The sequence below is a fragment of the Mus musculus genome, chromosome 7, assembly GCF_000001635.26.
Source record: "Mus musculus strain C57BL/6J chromosome 7, GRCm38.p6 C57BL/6J".
Lineage (NCBI taxonomy): Eukaryota > Metazoa > Chordata > Mammalia > Rodentia > Muridae > Mus > Mus musculus.
This window is the reverse complement of record NC_000073.6, coordinates 22,888,336-22,910,523: the sequence shown is the minus strand read 5'-3', so window position 1 is coordinate 22,910,523 and position 22,188 is coordinate 22,888,336. Positions and strand designations below refer to the sequence as shown.

General features: G+C 44.1%; 1 protein-coding gene and 2 pseudogenes across 1 annotated transcript; 1 reads left to right on the top strand and 2 right to left on the bottom strand.

Moving 5' to 3' along the window:
- On the bottom strand, positions 1,391-1,932 carry Gm18469 (predicted gene, 18469; annotated as a pseudogene).
- Gm8708 (predicted gene 8708) lies at positions 10,910-16,971 on the top strand. The gene is made up of 2 exons (XM_011250761.1): positions 10,910-11,173; positions 16,137-16,971. The coding sequence occupies exons 1-2, from the start codon at positions 10,910-10,912 to the stop codon at positions 16,782-16,784; spliced, it is 912 nt and encodes a 303-aa protein (XP_011249063.1). The 3' UTR covers positions 16,785-16,971.
- Positions 16,972-18,255: 1,284 nt separating this feature from the next.
- On the bottom strand, positions 18,256-19,290 carry Gm19900 (annotated as a pseudogene).
- Positions 19,291-22,188: the final 2,898 nt, after the last annotated feature.

The following is a 22,188-nucleotide window of genomic DNA, read 5'->3' as shown; positions in this document are numbered from 1 at the left end:
CAGATCTTGAGGCTAGAAGACACAAGTTTCTGACCTAAGTCTTGGCATGGAGATCTTGAGGCAAAATGACTATGAAAAGATTAGGCCAAGTCAAGATAGTACACACCTTTCATCCCAGGAGACTAAAGCCAGGAGATCTCTGAGTTCAAGGTCAGCCTGGTACAAGTCCCAGATCCAGACATGGTAGTACACACCTTTAATCTGGGCCATACCTCCTGAGGGAGACCTATATAAGGACATCGGAAGAAGGGAGATTCACTCTTTGTTACCACTTGCATTTACTTGCCAACACATCTGTTGGAATCTACTTCTACTGAAAACCAGCTGAAACAACTAGCCTCGTGGGACTGAGCAACTACTAGATTCTTGGACTTCCAATTAACAGCTGACCATCATTGAGAAATTGGACTACAGATTGTAAGTCATTACAATAAATTCCCTCAATATAGAGAAACATTCCTTACATTCTGTGACTCTAGATAACCCTGACTAGTACAGTATGCAAGTATAGACTACATTAAACATATTTTCTCCCATACAGCCTTCCCTTCTCCTTCATTGCTTCTCTCCTGATTTTTTTTTTAGTGTCTCTTAAAATTTTTTCAGTTTTTAAAATTTTATGTGACTGGATGTTTTGCCTGCCTATATGTCTATGTACTACCTGAATTCAGAGTCTGCAGAGATCAGTAAAGAGTGGTTGATCCCCTGGGATTAGGGATACATATAGTTGTGAGCTGCCATATGAGTGCTAGGAATCGAATCTTGTTTCTCTCCTAGAACAGCAAGCGCTCTTAACTATGGAGACATGTCTCCTGGATTTTTAATTTTGTCTATTTATTTATTTATTTATTTATTTATTTATTTATTTATTTATTTATTCACTTTATATCCCAATTGAAGCTCCCCATCCAACTGCCCCCCTCTCCTCCCAGTCTCCTATACTCCTCTCTTTCACCTCTGAAAAAATGGAAACCCCTCCTGGGTACCAACCCACCCAGGCACCTCAAGTTACTGTAGCACTAGGCACATCCTCTCCCACTGAGGCCAGACAAAGCAGACCAGTTAGAGTAACAGGATCCACAGGCAGGCAGCAGAGTCAGACTAAGCCCCCATAAGACAAAGCTGCACATCTGCTACATATGTGTAGGGGTCTAGGTCCAGCCCTTGTATGCTCTTTGGTTGATGGCTCGTTTCTTGGAACTCCCAAGGGTATAGGATAGTTGACTCTAATGGTCTTCTGGGGAGTCCCTGCCCCCTCCAGGTTCCCCAATCCTTCCCCCAACTCTTCCAGAAGACTTCCTGGGCTTGGCCTCATGTTTGGCTATGGGTCTCTACGTCTGTTTCAGTCAGCTGCTGGGTGGAGCCCCTCAGAGGACAATTATTCTAGGGTTGTGACTGTGAATCCATGCTGACAGATACAAACAACCTAAGGCTCCAAGATAAGAAGGCAGGCCCACAATGTGCCCCACTGATCCTCTGAGGACAGCTCAGCACACCGCCCCACCCTAAACTGCAGGGGTTGCTTCTGCATTCATTTATGTCAGTCTCACACAGGGTACCTATTTATCCAGGCCCGCAATGACAAATATAGCTGTCAACAGTGTCTTCACATGTTCTATCATTGTGACAAGGCTTTGACTAACAATGAGGTATCAAAGCCTCACAATGTGGCCCTGTGAATCTACTCCCCATGCAGTCACAGTAGTAGCTGTTTCTTCCATCCACACACAGATCCCTTGGAGATGTGGCTGACTGCACGTTCATCAAAGTTGAGTTCACAGTGGTCTCCAAGAAGTCTAGGTGAACAATCACAGAAGTGAGCCCCAAGAGCATCCTGACACATGGGGCATCATGTAGACATGGCTGGGATCCACATCCATCAATTCCCAACTCATAGCTCACTGTAGAATACTCTTGAAGACCAACTCATGTGTCGCTTCACTGAAGTCTCCCAGAGTTTTAAATATTGTGTGTGTGTGTGTGTGTGTGTGTGTGTCTGTGTGTGTGTGTGTGTGTGTGTGTGTGTGTGTATGGAGTGTGTTTGAACACTCTCATGTGGGTGCCTGCAGAGGCTAGAAGACAGCATTGCCTTCTCTGGATCTGCTGTTACAGATGATTGTGAGGGACCTGAGATAGATTTTGAGAGCTGAACCCTAGTCCTCTGCAAAAACAGCAAGTACTCTTAACTTCTGAGCCTTCCCTCCAGCCCTTTAAAGTAAAAATTTTACTTAGCATTCAAATAATAGGATTCATGATTACATTTTATACACCTGTCATAACACTTTGCTTTGTCTGTCTTCCTACTGCCACCCTCACTCCTCGTCTTTCTTCCACCACCCTCCTCCCTCCACATATTCCTCCTACCACCCCCTCCCTCTTCATCTTCCTCCCACCACCCTCCTCATCTTCCTTCCACCATCCTCCTCCCTCCACATATTCCTCCCACCACCTTCCTCCCTCCTTCTATTCCTCCCACCTCCCTCTTTCCTCCACCTGTTCTCCCCCACCACCCTCCTCTCTGCCACATTTTCCTCCCAACACCCCCTCCCTCCACACCTTCCTCCTGCCACTCTTCTCCATGCAACATGCTGCCTTTTTTCTATCACTTCCCTTAATTTAAATAATGCCTTCTATTTCCTTTCCTTTTCTTTTATTGAAGAGATTTTTGGGTTTTTTTCTTCACATAACATCCTGATCAAGGTCTTCCTTCCCTCTACTCCTCCCATTCTCTCCCTCCCTCCTCCTCCACCTGAATCCACAGACTTCTAAGAGGTAATAGTAAGATATGACAACATGAAATGTAATATGATTAAAATAAAAACCTATCATATTGGAGTTGGACAAGATAAACAAAGATAAGGAAGCCGGGCGTGGTGGCCAACACCTTTAATCGCAGCACTTGGGAGGCAGAGGCAGATGGATTTCTGAGTTCGAGACCAGCCTGGTCTACAAAGTGAATTCCAGGACAGCCAGGGCTACACAGAGAAACCCTGTCTTGAAAAACCAAAAAAAAAAAAAAAAAAAAACAAAACAAAAAAACAAAAAACAAAAAAAAAACCAAAAAACCCCACCCCATTCCTGAGCCAGGAGTGGTGGCACACACCAAAATAATAATAATAATAATAATAATAATAATAATAATAATAATAATGAAAAGTACCCAAAAGAAGGCATAAAAATAAGAGACACACTCATTCACAGACTCAGGAATCTCATAAAAATCCTTAATTGGAAGTCATAATGTATATGCAGAGGACTTGGTGCAAACCCGTGTGGGCCCTGTGCTTGCTGCTTCAGTATCTGTGAGCTCATATGGTCTTTGCTCCTGGTGATTAAGAGGGCCTTGTTTTCTTCTTGTCCTTCAATACCTGCTGGCTATTACACTCTTTATACCTCCACTTCCACAGGCTTCCCGGAGCCCTCAGGGAGGGGTTTAACAAAGACAATAGATTTAGGCTGAGTGTTTCAAGCCTCTCACTCTTCATTATGTCTGGCTTCAGATCTCTGTATTTTTCCCATCTGCTGCAGGAGCAATTTTCCTTGGTATTGGCTGAGCAAAGTGCTGATCTGTGAGTATAGCAAAATGTCACTAGGATTAATTTTTTTTTTTTTGCTACTTCTTTCTTTTGGACTAGTATTATTTTGTTTTATGCTAGGTTCCTTGGTTATCCAGTCTCAGGTATCTAGCCACCCAACCAGAGTTGGGTGTGAGTTCCTTCTTCTAGAGTGAGCCTTAGGTCAAATCAGATACTGATTGGTTACTCCTACAAACTTTGTGACACTATTTCACTAGTGTATTTTGTAGGCGGGGCATCATTGTAGATTGGAGAGTTTGTGGCTGACTTGGTGTTTATGTTTTTCTTTTGGTAGCATGCACAGGATCTTCCTGTACCAAAGGCAATAGAACATAGGGTTAAAGGCTCTATGTAGGCATATCAGCTTGGCTCCTCCAGGTTCATTGAGTTGCTTAGTTCGTTTCAGAAATGGTCTTAGCTGTCAGCAAGCTATAATCCTGGAAATAGCCTGGGTTGTTTAGGGATTCTCACAGGATAGCTCTGAACAAGTCAATTAGATATAACCTAATCCCAGGACTGAAAACTTCATTTAGTGAGAAGAGATGGCAAGTGAGGCACTATCTCTCACATTATTTAATAATTTCATTTAGAGCACACATATATGTATATATTTTAGGAAGCTTCTATTGCACAGGTTTCCATACTACCCCTCAAATGTCCCTTATGTTAGCTGTCTCTCCCCTCCACTTCCCCACTTGATCTTCCCATTCCAGTCCCCCTTCAATGATAGCTATTCTATTTCTCTTTCCTAACAAGATCTACATGTACCCCCATTGTCTCTTAGTCTGTATCCAATTTCTGTGGTTCTATTGATTGTGGCTAGTTTAACATTGATTCAACAGGTAATATCCACATATACTGGAACATGTAACATTTATCTGAGTGGGTTATCCCATGCAGGAGGGTTTTTTGTTTTTGTTTTGTATTACCTGTGTCACAATGACACTTTTTTTTTAATGTTTTTTCGAGACAGGGTTTCTCTGTATAGCTCTGGCTGTCCTGGAACTCACTTTGTAGACCAGGCTGGCCTCGAACTCAGAAATCTGCCTGTCTCTGCCTCCTGAGTGCTGGGATTAAAGGTGTGTGCCACCATGCCCAACCCTACAGGGGTTTTAATGGCTAAAATCCACAAACAGGGCTGGTGAGATGGCTCAGTGGGTAAGAGTACCCGACTGTTCTTCCAAAGGTCCAGAATTCAAATCCCAGCAACCACATGGTGGCTCACAACCATCTGAAACAAGATCTGACACCCTCTTCTGGAGTGTCTGAAGATAGCTACAGTGTACTTACATATAATAAATAAATAAATCTTTAAAAACAAATCCACAAACATCTATACCAAGTTATTCCACCAATCTGGACTTAGGGATAGGGGATTCCTTAGGAACATATCTTTGTTTGTTTGTTTCCATAGCATGAAGGGCCTAGCTTAACACTTATGGACTCCAACTTTCTCTGTGGTGAGAAACTGGGTAAATGATTTTTTGTGAAGATGTGACAAAGTCTCTTCCTCTGAGCCCCATAGATGGTAGTCACCCTGGAGTGTCCTGGGAAACAGAGCATTGTGTCACAGCATCCCAGTGTCCCTCACAAGCTACCATTTTATTCTTATTACTCTGAATCTAAAAATAAAAAAACTGATGTTTTTGAATATAAGTTAGACAGGTTCTATAAACCAACACTTATTACAGAATGTTTGTGTCCAAGTAAAAAGTAAACCACTAATATATGAATGTTAGTGTGTGCCAATAATTTTTTGGAAACTTGACACCAGCTAGAGAAATATGGGGAAGAAGAAGGAACCTAATTCGTTTGTAGGTAATTCTATGGGGGAGCACATGATTGATTTATGTCCCTGGATATGAGGTCATGGCTGTATATATGTATATATATGCAGGCTCAGTCAAAGTAAGCAGCTTTACTCCATGGACTCTGCCTCAGTTCTGGCCTCAAGAGTCTTGAGTTCCTGCCCTGACTTCCACTCATGTAGGCTATGATTGGGAAGTGAAAGCCAAATAAACCCTTTCTTCCCCAAGTTGCATTTCTTTGTGGTGTTTTGAATCCCAGCAAGATAAAGCACACTAATAGAGTGTGCACACCCAGTGAAGGATAGCACTCTGCAGCCTGGTGGAATTCAGATGAATTCACTTAGTATTATGAAAGTGGGAAGGGTCTTTATTGGGGTTTGGATATTGTAATGGCTATTCCTGGTGGTCATGTTGACTATATTTGGAATAAACCAAAATCCAGAATTGGAGGGCTCACCTGTGATCCAGATCTTGAGGCTGGAAGACACAAGTTTCTGACTTGGATCTTGGCATGGAGATCTTGATGCAAAGTGACTATGAAAAGATTAGGCTAAGGCAAGATAGTACACACCTTTAATCCCAGGAGACTAAAGCCAAGAGATCTCTGAGTTCAAGGTCAGCCTGAGATAAATCCCTGTTCCAGGGACTGTAGTACACACCTTTAATCTTGGCCACACCTTCTGAGGGAGACCTACATAAGGACGGTGGAAGAAGGAAGATTCACTCTTTTTAACCACTTGCATTTACTTGCCAGCATACCTGTTGGAATCTACTTCAACAGAAGACCAGCTGAAACAACTAGCCTCGTGGGACTGAGCAACTACTAGATTCTTGGACTTCCCATTCACAGCTGACCACTGTTGGGAAGTTAGACTACAGACTGTAAGTTGCCATAATGAATTACTTCAATATAGAAAGACATTCCATATGTTCTGTAACTCTAGAGATTCCCCAAGCAATAGAGATATCAACTATCCAAGAAAGGGTCCTGAGTTTGAACATTGGTCCCTAGCATGTGGCCCTGTTGGTCCAGTTGCCAAAAATCTTGAAAATATAGCCTGGCAGATAGAGTTGGTCATAGGGGGTAGGGTTGTGAGTCCTGTGTCCACTCTAACACAGGGATCGGCTGCTTGAGAAGGTAGGACAAAGGGAGTTTGTGCTAGTCCCATGCCATTGCTGAGTGGGTATTGGGCTGTGGGAAACTACAGTCTGAGGTGCGTGGCAGTCACAGCTGGCTTGAAGGTCCCTGGGCCTGAGAAGAGGCTAGAGCCATGGAGTTCCCAAATTCTTGGACACTCCAGCACCTCTGCAAATAGAGGAAGATCTGAGAACAGAATCTGGGCCTGTGGGATGGAGCTAGCCCTGGGCTGTGCGTGGGAAAGGGGAGAGCTCTGGCTGGTCCCTTGTGGAGAGTCCTTGGCTTGAGAGAGGCCAACTTGGCTTGGTGGCAGTTGTGGTTGAGAATGCAAATAGACCTTCTACAGGAAATTAGACAGAGGCTCTATAGGCAAGGGCCATCTCTGTGGCTCCCCACAGTGGATCCCAATGAAAAGAGGCAGTCCATGGAGTTAAGGTATTTATTGTCATGGCAGAAATTGAATGAGTAAAACCATACCCCACTTCTCAGGATGGGCCTGAGATTAAATACCATTTGCTGGGAGGAATGTCTGAGAAGGAAAGCTTATTGGCTAAGAACTCAAGGCCTCTAGGTACCTCATTAGAATGGAGATCTGTCTTGAGTCTAAGTGACCACAGGTCACATCTATTTTCCTATTAACTTGGTCTGAGATGTTCAGGCTACATGTGGAAGGGCTTTGGGCATTGCCCTTACTTTACTGATAAACACAAATCTATAAGGGCCTGCATCTAGTGACAAGGGCCAGGTGCCTGCTGCAGGCAAAGTTCCTACCATCCCTTCAAGGTCTCTGGGCTTCTAGCCTTAGCCCAACTGAAGGCCAGGCTAACTTTCATGGTCAAATTCCTTACAATAAGGGATCTAGGGACTGCTAACTAGGTGTAACCTTCTTCAGGTGTTTCTACTGCCCCACTAACCAGCCTTTCCTGTCCTGAGGACAGAATGTGAAAGAAACCAGTGAACTGTGCCCTACCATCATTGGTCCATTTTACCTCTGACCTCAAAAGGAGCCATTGGGAGGTCATTGACCTGCCCACTTAAGCTCTGGCTAAGGCTCCCTCCTGTCCTTACAGGGACTGAAGTAGCTGTTGGTTGGTAGAGAGCATTTAGAGTTCTAGGCTTTTGAGCCACTGCACTTGGATCTTCGTGTATTGTTGAATCTGAACATAGTGAGTTTTCTTTTAAATCCTTAGGTTTCAGTTTAGAGGTTACTGGGTTGTTTGTTTGTTTGTTTGTTTTTTAAAGGTGTATTTATTTTATATTTGTGAGTGCACTGTAGCTATAAAAATAGTTGTGAGCCTTCATGTGGTTGCTGTAAATTGAATTTTTAGGACCTCTGCTCACTCTGGTCAGCCCCACACACTCATCCCTGCTCATACTGGTCCAAGGATTTATTTATTATTATACATAAGTACAGTGTAGCTGACTTCAGATGCACCAGAAGAGGGCATCAGATCTCATTACAGGGGGTTGTGAGTCACCATGTGATTGCTGGGATTTGAACTCAGGGCCTTCAGAAGAGTCCTCTTACCCACTAAGTCATCTTGTCATCCCGAAGTTTCTGTTTTCTGCTTTTATACTAACTCTCTCTTCCAGTCCTTTGTTGGTTCGAAGTATGATTGGAAGAAATTATATCTTCTTTGTTCTTTAGTTTTTTGACTTTGTTTTAAAATGTCCTATTTTACATGGCTATATTCCTTTCACTATTTTGGAACATTAGTTTATGTTAACTACACAACATGTTCATTCTCAGTGATATTTCCATACATGTACATGAAGAACATTGATCACATTCTCCTCCCCATCACACTTTCTTATGCCTGCCCCATCCAAGTCCCTCAGTGTTTCCCTGTTTTGTCCACACCCTTACTTTCCAAGTACAGGCCACATCACATCAAGTCCTCCTGTTCAGAGGAATGACAGACAGGATTGGATGGTCTCTTAAGCAAGGGCACCAATGTGTCTCTGCTTTAGCAGAAAGATTCCTCCTGGCTGGTTATCTTCTGATCTTCCTGGAAGTTCAAACATCATGACTCCATGCAAGGAGCAAAGGCAATGCTCAGATCCTATTCTGTTGATTCTATTTATGGAAGTGGGCAGCTGAAAAGGTTCAAGGCCAGGATAAATGTAAGTCTAAAAGGAGCCACAATTGTACTTCCTTGAAGAACTTTCCTTGGTGGAAGATAAAATTGCTTGTCCCTGAACCTACTTGGGTCCCTCTGTCTGCAGCTGTCATCCCATGATGTATCTTCTGTCTTAAGTAGAGCAAATGTGCTATGAAAGCTAGTGTCTTCTCAGGCATAGGAGATGGGGGCAATAGTAATTTTGAAGCAAAGAATCAAGTCTGTGCCCTTGAGTCCCACTGGCCAAAGAACTCAAAAACATGTTGAGGAACAAAAGCTGCCTACTGCTTGGATGGTCTACCTCTCATTTCACAGAACTCCGTTACAAACTCCTGTCCCTTTGGAAAAACAGAGGGGAATTGTTACTGTCTCTGGATCCTGGGCTTTGGTGAGAACTCTCAGGCCTAATGGGGAAGATGGGATGAATGCTATCATCTTCCTCTAAACCTCACAGATGTTAGTCTCAAACCCTGGGTTACCATAGAAAACAGTATTTTGTTCTAACTACCAATGTAGTAAATAGCTACCATCCTTTAGCACCTATGAATGTGTGTTTTTTTAAAAAAATTAATAATTGAATCCTTTTAGTGTACACATGAGTTATTACAAAGTTGTCATAAAGGCTAGGGTCTAAGTGAAAAGCTGAACACTGTCCATCTGTAGCCAATGAATGCCAGAATCCATAACTGAGGGAGGACCAAAGCTCTGGAGCCCATCATCAGTCTTAGGACTCCTTGTTAACAAGGGGAGATTCCTTGTTAAAGTTGGGGTGTCAAAAGTTCCACAAAGTGTCAAGTTGTTTGAACATTGTTCCTACCTGTTTGCATAGCTTAGGGAAAATTATGAACCTTCGGCAGTGGACCTAGCAGGAAGAAGGGTCACTGGGCAACACTGTGGACAGATATTTGAGTGTAACCAGCCCTCTTCTGCCCCAATGACCAAGATCAGACATCCTGTCTTTCAAGAAAGAATGTGGGGAAAGCCAGTGGGTTGTGCCTGAACACCATTGATCAATTTCATGGTTTGACAACACCAGGACCCATTGTAAGGAATGATAGACACCTGTCCACTTACAGCTCTGAATGAGGCTGCTTCCTGTCATTACAGGACAGAAGCTGTAAGTTGATTGGAAAGCAACTGGCGTTCAATGATGCTGAGCGATTAGACTTGGACTTCAGGAGCTTCAGATCCCAAAATAGTGAGTTTCTCTACACTTTGGTGACTATGATAGGCTTTTGTGGTTATGGTTTGTGTGTTTGCTGGCTTGATTTATGTGTTTACTTTTCAATGTTCTTTATTATCTTCTATTTTACTTTTTAAAGTTACATTTGATAAATTAGAATATTTTATGTCTTCAATAATGTGCATGAGTATTTTGCCTCCATGTGTGTCTGAGCACCACCTCCCTGGTCTCTGCTATGGAGGTCAGAAGAGGGAGTCAGATTTTTCTGGAACTGGATTTATAGATGGTTGTGAGCCTCTTGTCAAACACCCGGAATTAAAGCAATAACATGTTCATATACCATACCTAGGTTTTAAACCAAACGAAGCTCTCACTACAACTGCCTGTAGTTCTACTCCAGAGAATCTGATGCCCTCTTCTGACCAACAAGGATCATAAATAACATTATATAGAAAGATTTGTATCAGTATTTTAAGTGGCATGTAGTGATGGTGAGTCTGCTGTATACGTGGCCTTAGAGGCCAGAGGTGTAAGATTGAGAGCTGGACTTAGGGCAGTTGTGGGCCATCTGACCTGGGTCTTGAGAACCAAGTGCAGGTCCTCTACAGGAGTAGCTGACATTTTGGACTCCAGAGCCAGCTCTCCAGCCTGGACACTGTGGGTGTTGGAGTGTCTGTTTGTTGTCTTATGTACTCCTCTAGAACCTGATTTTCTTGGTGCACTGGCTCTCAGTGTGTGCTGAGACCAGGGGAGAGGATGGTTCTTTCCAATGAGCAGCTCTTACTGTCCGTGATCCCTTGTTTTGTTCTATCAGTTTGCACTTGGTTGCTGTCAACCTGATCTATGTCATAGTTTGTGTCTACTGCTTTAGAAGGTGCTTTGCTCTCCTTTTCCCAAGCATTCCAAATACCTGATTAGGTTGTCTGACATGTTTCTGGCATTTTTCTTGTCTTTTGGAGGTAAGAAGTTTTAAATGTAAAAATTCTCTTTAGCCTGATTTTAAATGGTTTGTTTTTGTTTTGTTCCTTTTTTTTTTTTAACTTTCTCATTGCAAGGTTGGTTCTAGCCAAGTCATAGAGGGCCTGATGATGGAGCAGGATCTGAAGATGATGGAGCAGGATCTGAAGGCCTGCTACTCAATTGAAGAGAACTTCGACACTAACTATAAGATGCTGAACACACTGGGTGAAGGAAAATTTTCAGTGGTGAAACGGGCCTTCCATGTCCCCACAAGTACCTCTGTGGCTGTAAAAATTCTCCAAAACACCAAGGAGTACACCTCACCCATCTGCAGGGAAGCCAGGATTATGAAATCACTTAGCCATCCTAACATTATCAAGCTGTTTCATGTTGGGAGCCGCCCCCACATTCGCCGTCACAAGATGGCGCTGACATCCTGTGTTCTAAGTGGTAAACAAATAATCTGCGCATGTGCCAAGGGTATTTTACCACTACATGTACTCTGCCTTTCCCGTGGCAACAACTCGGTCATGGGCTGCAGCCAATCAGGGAGTGATGCGTCCTAGGCGAAGGATAACTCCTCCTTAAAGGGGACGGTGTTTCCGCCATTCTCTCTCTTGCTTGCGCTCTCTTGCTTGCGCTTTCGCTCTGGCGCGCTGGCTCCTAAAGATGTAAGAAGGGGGCTTTCGTTTTTGGGGCTTGGGGTTTTGCGCTCCTGCTCCTGAAGATGTAAGCAATAAAGTTTTGCCGCAGAAGATTCTGGTTTGTTGTGTCTTTCCTGGCCGGTCGTGAGAACGCGTATAAGAGTTGGTGCCGAAACCCGGGACGGGACGAGAAAATCCTGGGACAAGAAAACCTGGGACGGTTACCATCACCGGCGCAAGGAAGATCCCTCATTCCGGAACCAGAACTGCGGGTCACGGTAATAAAGGTTCCCGTAAAACAGACTGTTGAGAAGGATTCAACTGCATGAATTCAGAACTTTTCAGCTGGGGAACAGAAGTACCAGTGAGTACAGCTTTACAAGGTAAGTCTGGTCTTAAACTTTCTAAGGAAATTCAAGACAGTCTATCAGAAGTAAAGTGGGGAATAGCTTTACAAGGTACGCCTGGCCTTGAACTTTCTAACGAAATTCAAGACAGTCTATCAGAAGTAAAGTGGAAAATAGCTTTACAAGGTATGTTTGGCCTTGAACTTTCTCTAGTGTTAGAAGCCCTTTTGTTCCTTTTCACATGTTATCAAGTGGTTAAGGCAGGGCGGATTCTAGATGAAATTCAGGACAATCTATCAGAAGTAAAGCGGGGAGAGAGAATAGGAGCAAAGAGAAAATATGGTACACAAAATAAGCATACAGGCCTTTCCAAGGGTCTTGAACCCGAGGAAAAGTTTAGGTCAGGTAAGAATACCTGGGGAGAGATTAGAAGGAAGGAGAAAGAAAAAGAAAAGAAAAAAGATCAATCAGCGGAGGTTTCTAGGAAAAGGAGCCTATACTCATCACTAGGTGAGTTCAAGGAGCCAGTTTTTAATAGTTCTAAATCAGATGAAAAGGCTATTAGGGCCTGGAAGGCGCTCTCCCGAGCAGGTGAAGCCACTGGACAATAATGACAGAGGCAGGCTCTTGCAGCCTACAAGGTCTTATTGTCTACCCTGGAGTTGTAGATCAAGATTATAAAGGGGAACTTCAGGTTCTCTGTTCTTGTCCTCAAGTTGTCTTTTCTATATCACAAAGAGACAGAATAGCTCAACTAATAATTTTGCCAAGCCTACATGGCTGTTTTTCCTTCCTCTGGTATTCCTAGAGCTGCCAGAGGGATTGGTTCTACTGAAAATGATTCTGATTACTTAATAATGCCTTTAGATTGTTGTCAAATTTTATCTACTCACGTAGGGGTAAACCCTCGTGGCGTCAGGCCATTACAGGTCTGACAAATGGATGTCACGCATATTTCCTCCTTTGAGAGAAATCAATATTTACATGTTTAGATAAGAAGAGATCACCTCCATACCTTAAATGATTTTCAAAAGCTGTTGGGAGATATTAATTGGCTCAGACCTTTTTTAAAGATTCCTTCCGCTGAGTTAAGGCCTTTGTTTGGTATTTTAGAAGGAGATCCTCATATCTCCTCCCCTAGGGCTCTTACTCTAGCTGCTAACCAGGCCTTACAAAAAGTGGAAAAAGCCTTACAGAATGCACAATTACAACGTATTGAGGATTCGCAGCCTTTCAGTTTGTGTGTCTTTAAGACAGCACAATTGCCAACCGCAGTTTTGTGGCAGAATGGGCCATTGTTGTGGATCCATCCAAACGTATCCCCAGCTAAAATAATAGATTGGTATCCTGATGCAATTGCACAGCTTGCTCTTAAAGGCCTAAAAGCAGCAATCACCCACTTTGGGCGAAGTCCATATCTTTTAATTGTACCTTATACAGCTGCACAGGTTCAAACCTTGGCAGCCACATCTAATGATTGGGCAGTTTTAGTTACCTCCTTTTCAGGACAAATAGATAACCATTATCCAAAACATCCAATTTTACAGTTTGCCCAAAATCAATCTGTTGTGTTTCCACAAATAACAGTAAGAAACCCACTTAAAAATGGGATTGTGGTATATACTGATGTTCAAAAACTGGCATAGGTGCCTATGTGGCTAATGGTAAAGTGGTATCCAAACAATATAATGAAAATTCACCTCAAGTGGTAGAATGTTTAGTGGTTTTAGAAGTTTTAAAAACCTTTTTAGAACCCCTTAATATTGTGTCAGATTCCTGTTATGTGGTTAATGCAGTAAATCTTTTAGAAGTGGCTGGAGTGATTAAGCCTTCCAGTAGAGTTGCCAATATTTTTCAGCAGATACAATTAGTTTTGTTATCTAGAAGATTTCCTGTTTATATTACTCATGTTAGAGCCCATTCAGGCCTACCTGGCCCCATGGCTCTGGGAAATGATTTGGCAGATAAGGCCACTAAAGTGGTGGCTGCTGCCCTATCATCCCCGGTAGAGGCTGCAAGAAATTTTCATAACAATTTTCATGTGACGGCTGAAACATTACGCAGTCGTTTCTCCTTGACAAGAAAAGAAGCCCGTGACATTGTTACTCAATGTCAAAGCTGCTGTGAGTTCTTGCCAGTTCCTCATGTGGGAATTAACCCACGCGGTATTCGACCTCTACAGGTCTGGCAAATGGATGTTACACATGTTTCTTCCTTTGGAAAACTTCAATATCTCCATGTGTCCATTGACACATGTTCTGGCATCATGTTTGCTTCTCCGTTAACCGGAGAAAAGGTCTCACATGTGATTCAACATTGTCTTGAGGCATGGAGTGCTTGGGGGAAACCCAAACTCCTTAAGACTGATAATGGACCAGCTTATACGTCTCAAAAATTCCAGCAGTTCTGCCGTCAGATGGACGTAACCCACCTGACTGGACTTCCATACAACCCTCAAGGACAGGGTATTGTTGAGCGTGCGCATCGCACCCTCAAAGCCTATCTATTAAAACAGAAGAGGGGAATCGAGACTCTACCCCGAGCACCAAGAGTGTCTGTGTCTATGGCACTCTTTACACTCAATTTTTTAAATATTGATGCTCATGGCCATACTGCGGCTGAACGTCATTGTTCAGAGCCAGATAGGCCCAATGAGATGGTTAAATGGAAAAATGTCCTTGATAATAAATGGTATGGCCCGGATCCTATTTTGATAAGATCCAGGGGAGCTATATGTGTTTTCCCACAGAATGAAGACAACCCATTTTGGATACCAGAAAGACTCACCCGAAAAATCCAGACTGACCAAGGGAATACTGATGTCCCTCGTCTTGGTGATGTCCAGGGCGTCAATAATAAAGAGAGAGCAGCGTTGGGGGATAATGTCGACATTTCCACTCCTAATGACGGTGATGTATAATGCTCAAGTATTCCCCTGCTTTTTTACCACTAACTAGGAACTGGGTTTGGCCTTGATTCAGACAGTCTTGGCTCTGTCTGGACAGGTCCAGACGACTGACACCATTAACACTTTGTCAGCCTCAGTGACTACAGTCATAGATAAACAGGCCTCAGCTAATGTCAAGATACAGGGAGGTCTCATGCTGGTTAATCAACTCATAGATCTTGTCCAGAAACAACTAGATGTATTATGGCAAATAGCTCAGCTGGGGTGTAAACAAAAGTTTCCGGGATTGTGTGTTACTTCCATTCAGTATGAGAAATTTACTAGGGCAGCTAATTTGTCAAAAAGTCTTTTTCAGTATATGTTACAGAATTGGACGGCTGAATTTGAACAGATCCTTCGGGAATTGAGACTTCAGGTCAACTCCACGCGCTTGGACCTGTCCCTGACCAAAGGATTACCCAATTGGATCTCCTCAGCATTTCCCTTCTTTAAAGAATGGGTGGGATTGATATTATTTGGAGATACACTTTGCTGTGGATTAGTGTTGCTTCTCTGGTTGGTCTGTAAGCTTAAGGCCTAAACTAAGAGAGACAAGGTGGTTATTGCCCAGACACTTGCAGTACTAGAACATGGTGCCTCCCCTGATATATGGTTATCTATGCTTAAGCAATAGGTCGCTGGCCACTCAGCTCTTACATCCCACGAGGCTAGACTCATTGCACGGGATAGAGTGAGTGTGCTTCAGCAGCCCGAGAGAGTTGCACGGCTAAGCACTGCAGTAGAAGGGCTCTGCGGCATATATGAGCCTATTCTAGGGAGACATGTCATCTTTCAAGAAGGTTGAGTGTCCAAGTGTCCTTCTCTCCAGGCAAAACGACATGGGAGCAGGTCAGGGTTGCTCTGGGTAAAAGCCTGTGAGCCTAAGAGCTAATCCTGTACATGGCTCCTTTACCTACACACTGGGGATTTGACCTCTATCTCCACTCTCATTAATATGGGTGGCCTATTGCTCTTATTAAAAGAAAAGGGGGAGATGTTGGGAGCCGCCCCCACATTCGCCGTCACAAGATGGCGCTGACATCCTGTGTTCTAAGTGGTAAACAAATAATCTGCGCATGTGCCAAGGGTATTTTACCACTACATGTACTCTGCCTTTCCCGTGGCAACAACTCGGTCATGGGCTGCAGCCAATCAGGGAGTGATGCGTCCTAGGCGAAGGATAACTCCTCCTTAAAGGGGACGGTGTTTCCGCCATTCTCTCTCTTGCTTGCGCTCTCTTGCTTGCGCTTTCGCTCTGGCGCGCTGGCTCCTAAAGATGTAAGAAGGGGGCTTTCGTTTTTGGGGCTTGGGGTTTTGCGCTCCTGCTCCTGAAGATGTAAGCAATAAAGTTTTGCCGCAGAAGATTCTGGTTTGTTGTGTCTTTCCTGGCCGGTCGTGAGAACGCGTATAAGAGTTTCATGTGGTCCAGAGAAGAGAGACGACCTACCTGGTGATGGAGTATGCCTCAGAGGGAGAGCTACAAGATCGCATCATCAAAGTGGGGTCTTTAGAGGAGAGCAAGACTCGAAGGCTGTTTGCCCAGATAGTACATGCGGTGCAGTACTGCCATGACCATCACATTGTCCATAGAGACATAAAGGCCAGCAACATTTTGATCGACTGCAGGGGAAATGCCAAGCTGTGTGATTTTGGCTTGGCTGCTGAAGTGATTCCTGGACAAAAGCTGGCAGGTTTCTGTGGCACACTGCCCTACTGTGCCCCGGAACTCTTGCAAGCAGAGAAATATGAGGGCCCCCCTGTAGATATCTGGAGTTTAGGGGTCCTCCTGTTCCTCATGGTATCTGGGAACTTGCCTTTCCAAGGCAAGTCTTTTGTGGACTTGAAGCAGGAGATCATCTCTGCAAACTTCAGCATCCCTTCCCATGTTCCCATTGATATTTTCAATGTCATCATTGAACTGCTGATGATCAATCCCAGCAGGAGGCCCACCATCCACCAAATCATGAGGCACCCCATGATCAGGGGCAGTGAGGCATGTTTACCACCTACTTCCACACAGATTTCCCAGGCACCCCAAGCCACAGCATTGTCAGGACCATGAGAGTCATCACATAGAAGCCTGACAGGAATATGTCCTCCTGCAGTCCCCAAGAGGAGCTCTGTGGATCCCTGCAGCCACCTAAGAGTGTAGGTGTTCCAGGATCCTCCTCTGGGGATATCTTGGAGAAAGAGACCCTCATGGAAAAAAGAACCTCACCCAGGAAGAGGCCATCAAACAAGAAGAGGCTGTCCATCAGAAAGTTGCTGTCATTCGAGAAGAACCCATTATTGGTGGCCAGCCTCGGTATGGAGGTGGAGCCACCCTGCTACATCCACTCTAGTAGTGACTCACTTGACAGGCTTAGAAACCTGGAAGCAGTCCTGAGGCAAAGAGTTTCACGGAAACTTAGTCTCCTGGAACCATAGCATCCCGTATAATAAATGCTCCAAACTTGTCCTTGCGAATGGATCTGTGTGCTTTCTTTCAGCATTGTTTTATTATACGTGCGTCCAAGCAATGACTTGCTCAATATCTAAGCAAAGTCGAACATTGCTCCCTGGCCTTCAACAATGCCCTAGTCTTGAGCTGGCCCTGGGCTTGGAATTCAGTAAAAATATTTCCCATTCAGTGACATCCAGAATTGCCTCTAGTATTGTAAGAGAGATAGTGAAAGAAATCAGGCATTACTATCTACTACATAGAGCTAGAAATCTCAGGGCAAGCTTAACAATGTAAGTTTAGAATTCTTATTATAGTTATGTATGGCATACTACATTACTTATTAGTATAAAGTCACCCCAATACTATCACTTAGAATAAAAGCCAAGCTGTTCCCATATACAGGAATTTACAATGGTTTAGGAAGTAGATCGGGCTGTGGTTTTAGAGTATTGCATTATTGATGCGAAAGTTAGCTAGAGCGGAACTCCCTAATTAGAACCATGACTTGGGCATGAAAGCCCTTGCCTCGAGAGTGTAAAGACCTCAAACACTTGGCTTCTAAGAATATAGCTGATCTTAGATAGAGAGGACTTTGTCTCAATTGTTTTATTGCCCAGTTCCTGCCAGTTTTTATGTTTGCATTTCTCTGTTCTGTGTAAGAGTCATTAAGCATCCGGTAACCTCATTGTACCTTGCCGATGTGTCACCTAATTCCCCTATTTTCTTCTGTATTAAAAGTCTGGTACTGAATTTGACAAATTACATTCAGATACCACACTCCCTTGTGTTCGTATTTGTTTGTCATCCAGGCCAACTCCTTGCCCACTGATAACTGGAACCCCGAGTTTCACCCTTGGATCTAGGACCCAAGTGAGGTTCATCTGCAGCACTTCCCCTTGTATCTGGTGACACCATTGGAAGGAAATAAGGAAGATAACCATGAACTGTCTCTGAAATCTGTGCTGCTGCCTGCCATTAACAAAGAGAAGGAGTTTTGTTTTTAATTTTTAACTCTATCATTTTTATTTGTATAAATATTTTATCCCACCTGCTAATTAGGCAACTCCCAAGGCTGAGTGGCTCTGCCCGACTACTCCAACTTCTTGGGATTCTGTAATGTTCTTGCAAAGTGAGGAATCCTGACCAGAGGCTGGGGCACTATAGTCTTTGGATTCTTCAATGAAAACAGATCAGACTTTCCTCCTTGCTCAGCCTCCAGAGAGGTACCAGCTAGGTCTGGGGATAGCAATATCAGTCTGAGCCATCTACACTGGGAATAGCTCAGCACCGTGTCACTGGGTTCCTCAATAGCCAGGACCTGGTACACCATGTCTCAGGCAGCAATTCATGACAGTACAGCCTTCAGCCCTTGAAAGGCTGCCGTGCACACAGAGATGAGTTGGTAACCACAGTCTTACTGAGGCCAGGACTATCTGGAAAGGCATTCGGGTTACCCAAGTCAAGCAGCACATAGAGGTCAGGTTCAGAGTCAAGTTGTTGTTCACCATACCTAGGTCCTTCACATTCAGGAAGCCTTTGGAAACGTCCATATTAGTTCCTGAAAAACAAAACAAACAGTAAACATGATGGAAAAAATGGCACAGCAGAAGGGTGCTCTTCTCCTTCCCTCCGCTTTCCACAGTTCCTCCCCTTAGACAACCAGGTAAGGCTAAGACTATAGTAACACTGGTCCATTCTCTCTCCTCTTGGACTTTGGAATTTTCAGGACTGACTCTCTACCTACACAAAGGGCATTGAAGTTAGAGCTCACAGTCTTGGTCTGGACAGGAGACTCACCTGCATGGTTGATGAGCAGCGGGCTTTACAGCAGCTCAGTCTTAGGGAGCTCATGCCCAGAGCAGAGAAACTGCTGCCCAATGGCCTTAGAGTCCAGATAGGGGGCTATAAACACCACTCACAGGCCAGGCTGTTGCTTGGCCATCTCTGCCTTCAGTAACTGCAGCACTGAGTCACTGCTTGCACTTAGGAGCAATGAACCTGGAGACAACAACCAGGCCAGCTGTGGGGCCAGGGCTTTCCCCAAACCCTAGGTGGCACCCCTCAGCACACACACAGGGCAGCCCAGCCTACTTCCTCCAGGCCTGGAACTTAACCACAAAAGCATCTACTTAACTAGCATGGGGCAGCACCTCTCTCTCCCCTTGGTCTGGGAGAGAGGAAATTCAGGCCAGCATCCACTTGGGTTGGGTGAAAAAGGTGACCAATAGCCAGGGAGGCTTGGCTCAGCAGGACATCCCAGTCCCCCAGAGCTTCCAGGTTCCCCTTGGGCTGTTTGCACAAGAAAATCAGTCCTTTTCTGGGACACATGTTCCTAATCTCTACCCTGTTCCCAAATCAGTTTCCTCCTCCAGGGTTGGTTTGTCTTCATCCATAGGGGACATACCAGGAAGTGACCAGTGACTGCCTTGGATTAAGTCCTTGCCTGTGTAGAGCTTGTGGTCCCTTGCACTCTGAAGCCTTCTCTGGAAGAGCACAGCAGCTCTCCCAGGAGATGCTGGGCAGACAGAACAAATAAATGAAGAGGACACACGGGCCAAAAGAAAGGCTGAAAATCACAACAATCTCATGAACAAGACCCATCTTGAGTAAAAACACACCTTGACGCGCTGGGAACTGTGACCAGCAGCCTTATCCTGTAACCTGTCTCATGCATCTCAAAAAACACTTCATAATCTCAAACAAGACTTCTCAGAACTCTGGAGCTCTTGGAGGAGGATAAGGAGTTTAAGACATGGATTGCTTTGTTGCATGAGGTAAGCTAGAGTCCATCCAAATTACAGAAACGCAGGCTAGGGGCTAGCCCCTCTTTGTTTTAGAAAGTTACAAGTGTTAGACCTAGTCACTTATCTGGGTCATATAGGGAGGCCAGCAATCGGAGGGGGCCACTCTCCAGTCCCAATTTTTTTTTTTTTACTGACTGAGGCTTTTATCCTAGGCCAATGAGATAGGGATCAAGATGCAAGCTCTATAGGCCTATAGGAGAAGAGAACTGGACTTTCTCTATCTATGTTTAAAAAAAAAACACTCTCAAATGTTGCCAAATCAGCCCCTTAGCCATTCATGCCTTTTCTGTATGCCAAAGTTCCCTTTCTGCAGAATTGAATATTTAAAACTACTCAGTTATCACTAGTCTCTTGAATTTGTTACCTTATTTCCAAAAGGACCTTCAACAGATAAAACAAGCTCAAGGTCAACTGCTCTATATGAGACCCTGTCTCAAGACAAAATGTAATGCAGGAAATAAAAGAAGGTGGAGGTGGAGAGATAGCCCAGTCAGTCACAGGCTTGCCTTGATGAGTTTGAACCCCAGAACATGTGGGAAGCAGTTTCCACTGTGCCTGCTTGGCATAACTGGTAAACAAGCAATATGCGCATGTGCAAGAGTGTGTTCGAGCCAAGTCACTGCCCATCCCGGGGCATGCTGAAAGAGCAGCCAATCAGGTGTGGACACGCCGCACTGAGGTGTATATAAGCAGTGCCTTTTTGGGGCTCGGGGTCTTCCTCTTCATGCTGAAGATAGGGTAATAAAGCATTGCTGCAGAAGGATCCGGTTGTCCACGTGTGTTCTTGCTGGTGAGAAGATAGTGTGCAGGACAAGAACACACATTGAAAATGCTAGGTGTGCAACGAAAGAGTACACATGGAGGAATCCATGCTTCCAGCTACATATGTAGCAGAGGATGGCCTTATCTGACATCAATTGTTGGAGAGGACCTTGATCCTACAGAAGCTTGATGCCTCAATGTAGGGGGATGCTAGATTGGTGAGGCAGGAGTGTGTAAGTGGTTGGTGGAACATTCTCATACAGGCAAAAAGTGGGGCACGGAAAGGGTGGTTTGCAGAGGGGAATCTAAGAAAGGAAATATTGTTTAAAATGGAAATAAATAAATTAATAAAAAGGAAAAGAAGAGATAATGCTAGGTGGCTAGGCAGTGTGGTGCTTGCTTTTAATCCTAGAACTCCAGAGGCAGAAGCAGGTTGATTTCTGAGTTCCAGGCCAGCCTGGTTTACAAAGCTAGTTCTATGACATCCAGGGCTCCACAGGGAAACCCTGTCTTGGCCAGACAGCAGTGATGCCTTTAATTCCAGCACTCAGGATGTAGAGGCAGGTGACCCTCTGAGTTTGTGGCCAGTCAGATCTAGAGAGTGAGTTCCAGAACACCCAGAGCTACACAGAGGGAAACCTACTTACAAAACAAACAAAACAAAGCAAAACAAAACAAAACAAAACAAAACAAAGCAAAACACTTTTTAAAAGGAGGCCATGCATGAAATGAATAACAATAAACATTGTCCTCTGGCCTCCACCCCCTAAAACCTCCGAACACACCCAGTCACACAGGAATAAACACACACATTAACATATTGAGGAAGAAGACCAGGAAAAGGAAAGTTTCTTAAACAAAAGTAGGCATAGAGAGTCTTGTTAGAGTCTTTTAAAGAAACTATTGGACATATGTGAGTACACTGTGGTTCCTTTCAGGAGGAGCAGAAGAGAAAATGTGATCCCATTACACATGATTGTGAACCACCATGTGGTTGCTGGTAATTGAACTGAGGACCACTGGAAGAGCAGCCAGTGCTTTTAACCACTGAACTATCTTTCCAGCCTCTATATCTCCCTTTTTAAGGCTCTTTGAATGTCTTATTTATTTATTTACTTACTTACTTACTTACTTACTTACTTACTTACATATGTGTATGGGTGTTTACTTGCATGTATGTCTCTGCACTACTTGTATGCAATTCATAGTGGAGACCAGAAGATGGCCTTAGCTTCTCCAGGGAGTAGAGATTTAGACAGTTGTGAGCTACTATGTAGGTAGTAGGTCTTGAATCCCAGTGCCCTGGAAGAAGCAACCAGCTGTTCTTCACTGCTCCCATGTCTTTCTGGCGCCCTGAATTCAAAGTTTGAATCATGTAACAAAATGGTAGGTCTTAGTATTGCTGCTTGAAATTCCAGTAGTTAGGAAGCTGAGGCAGGAGAATCAGTTTCACTATG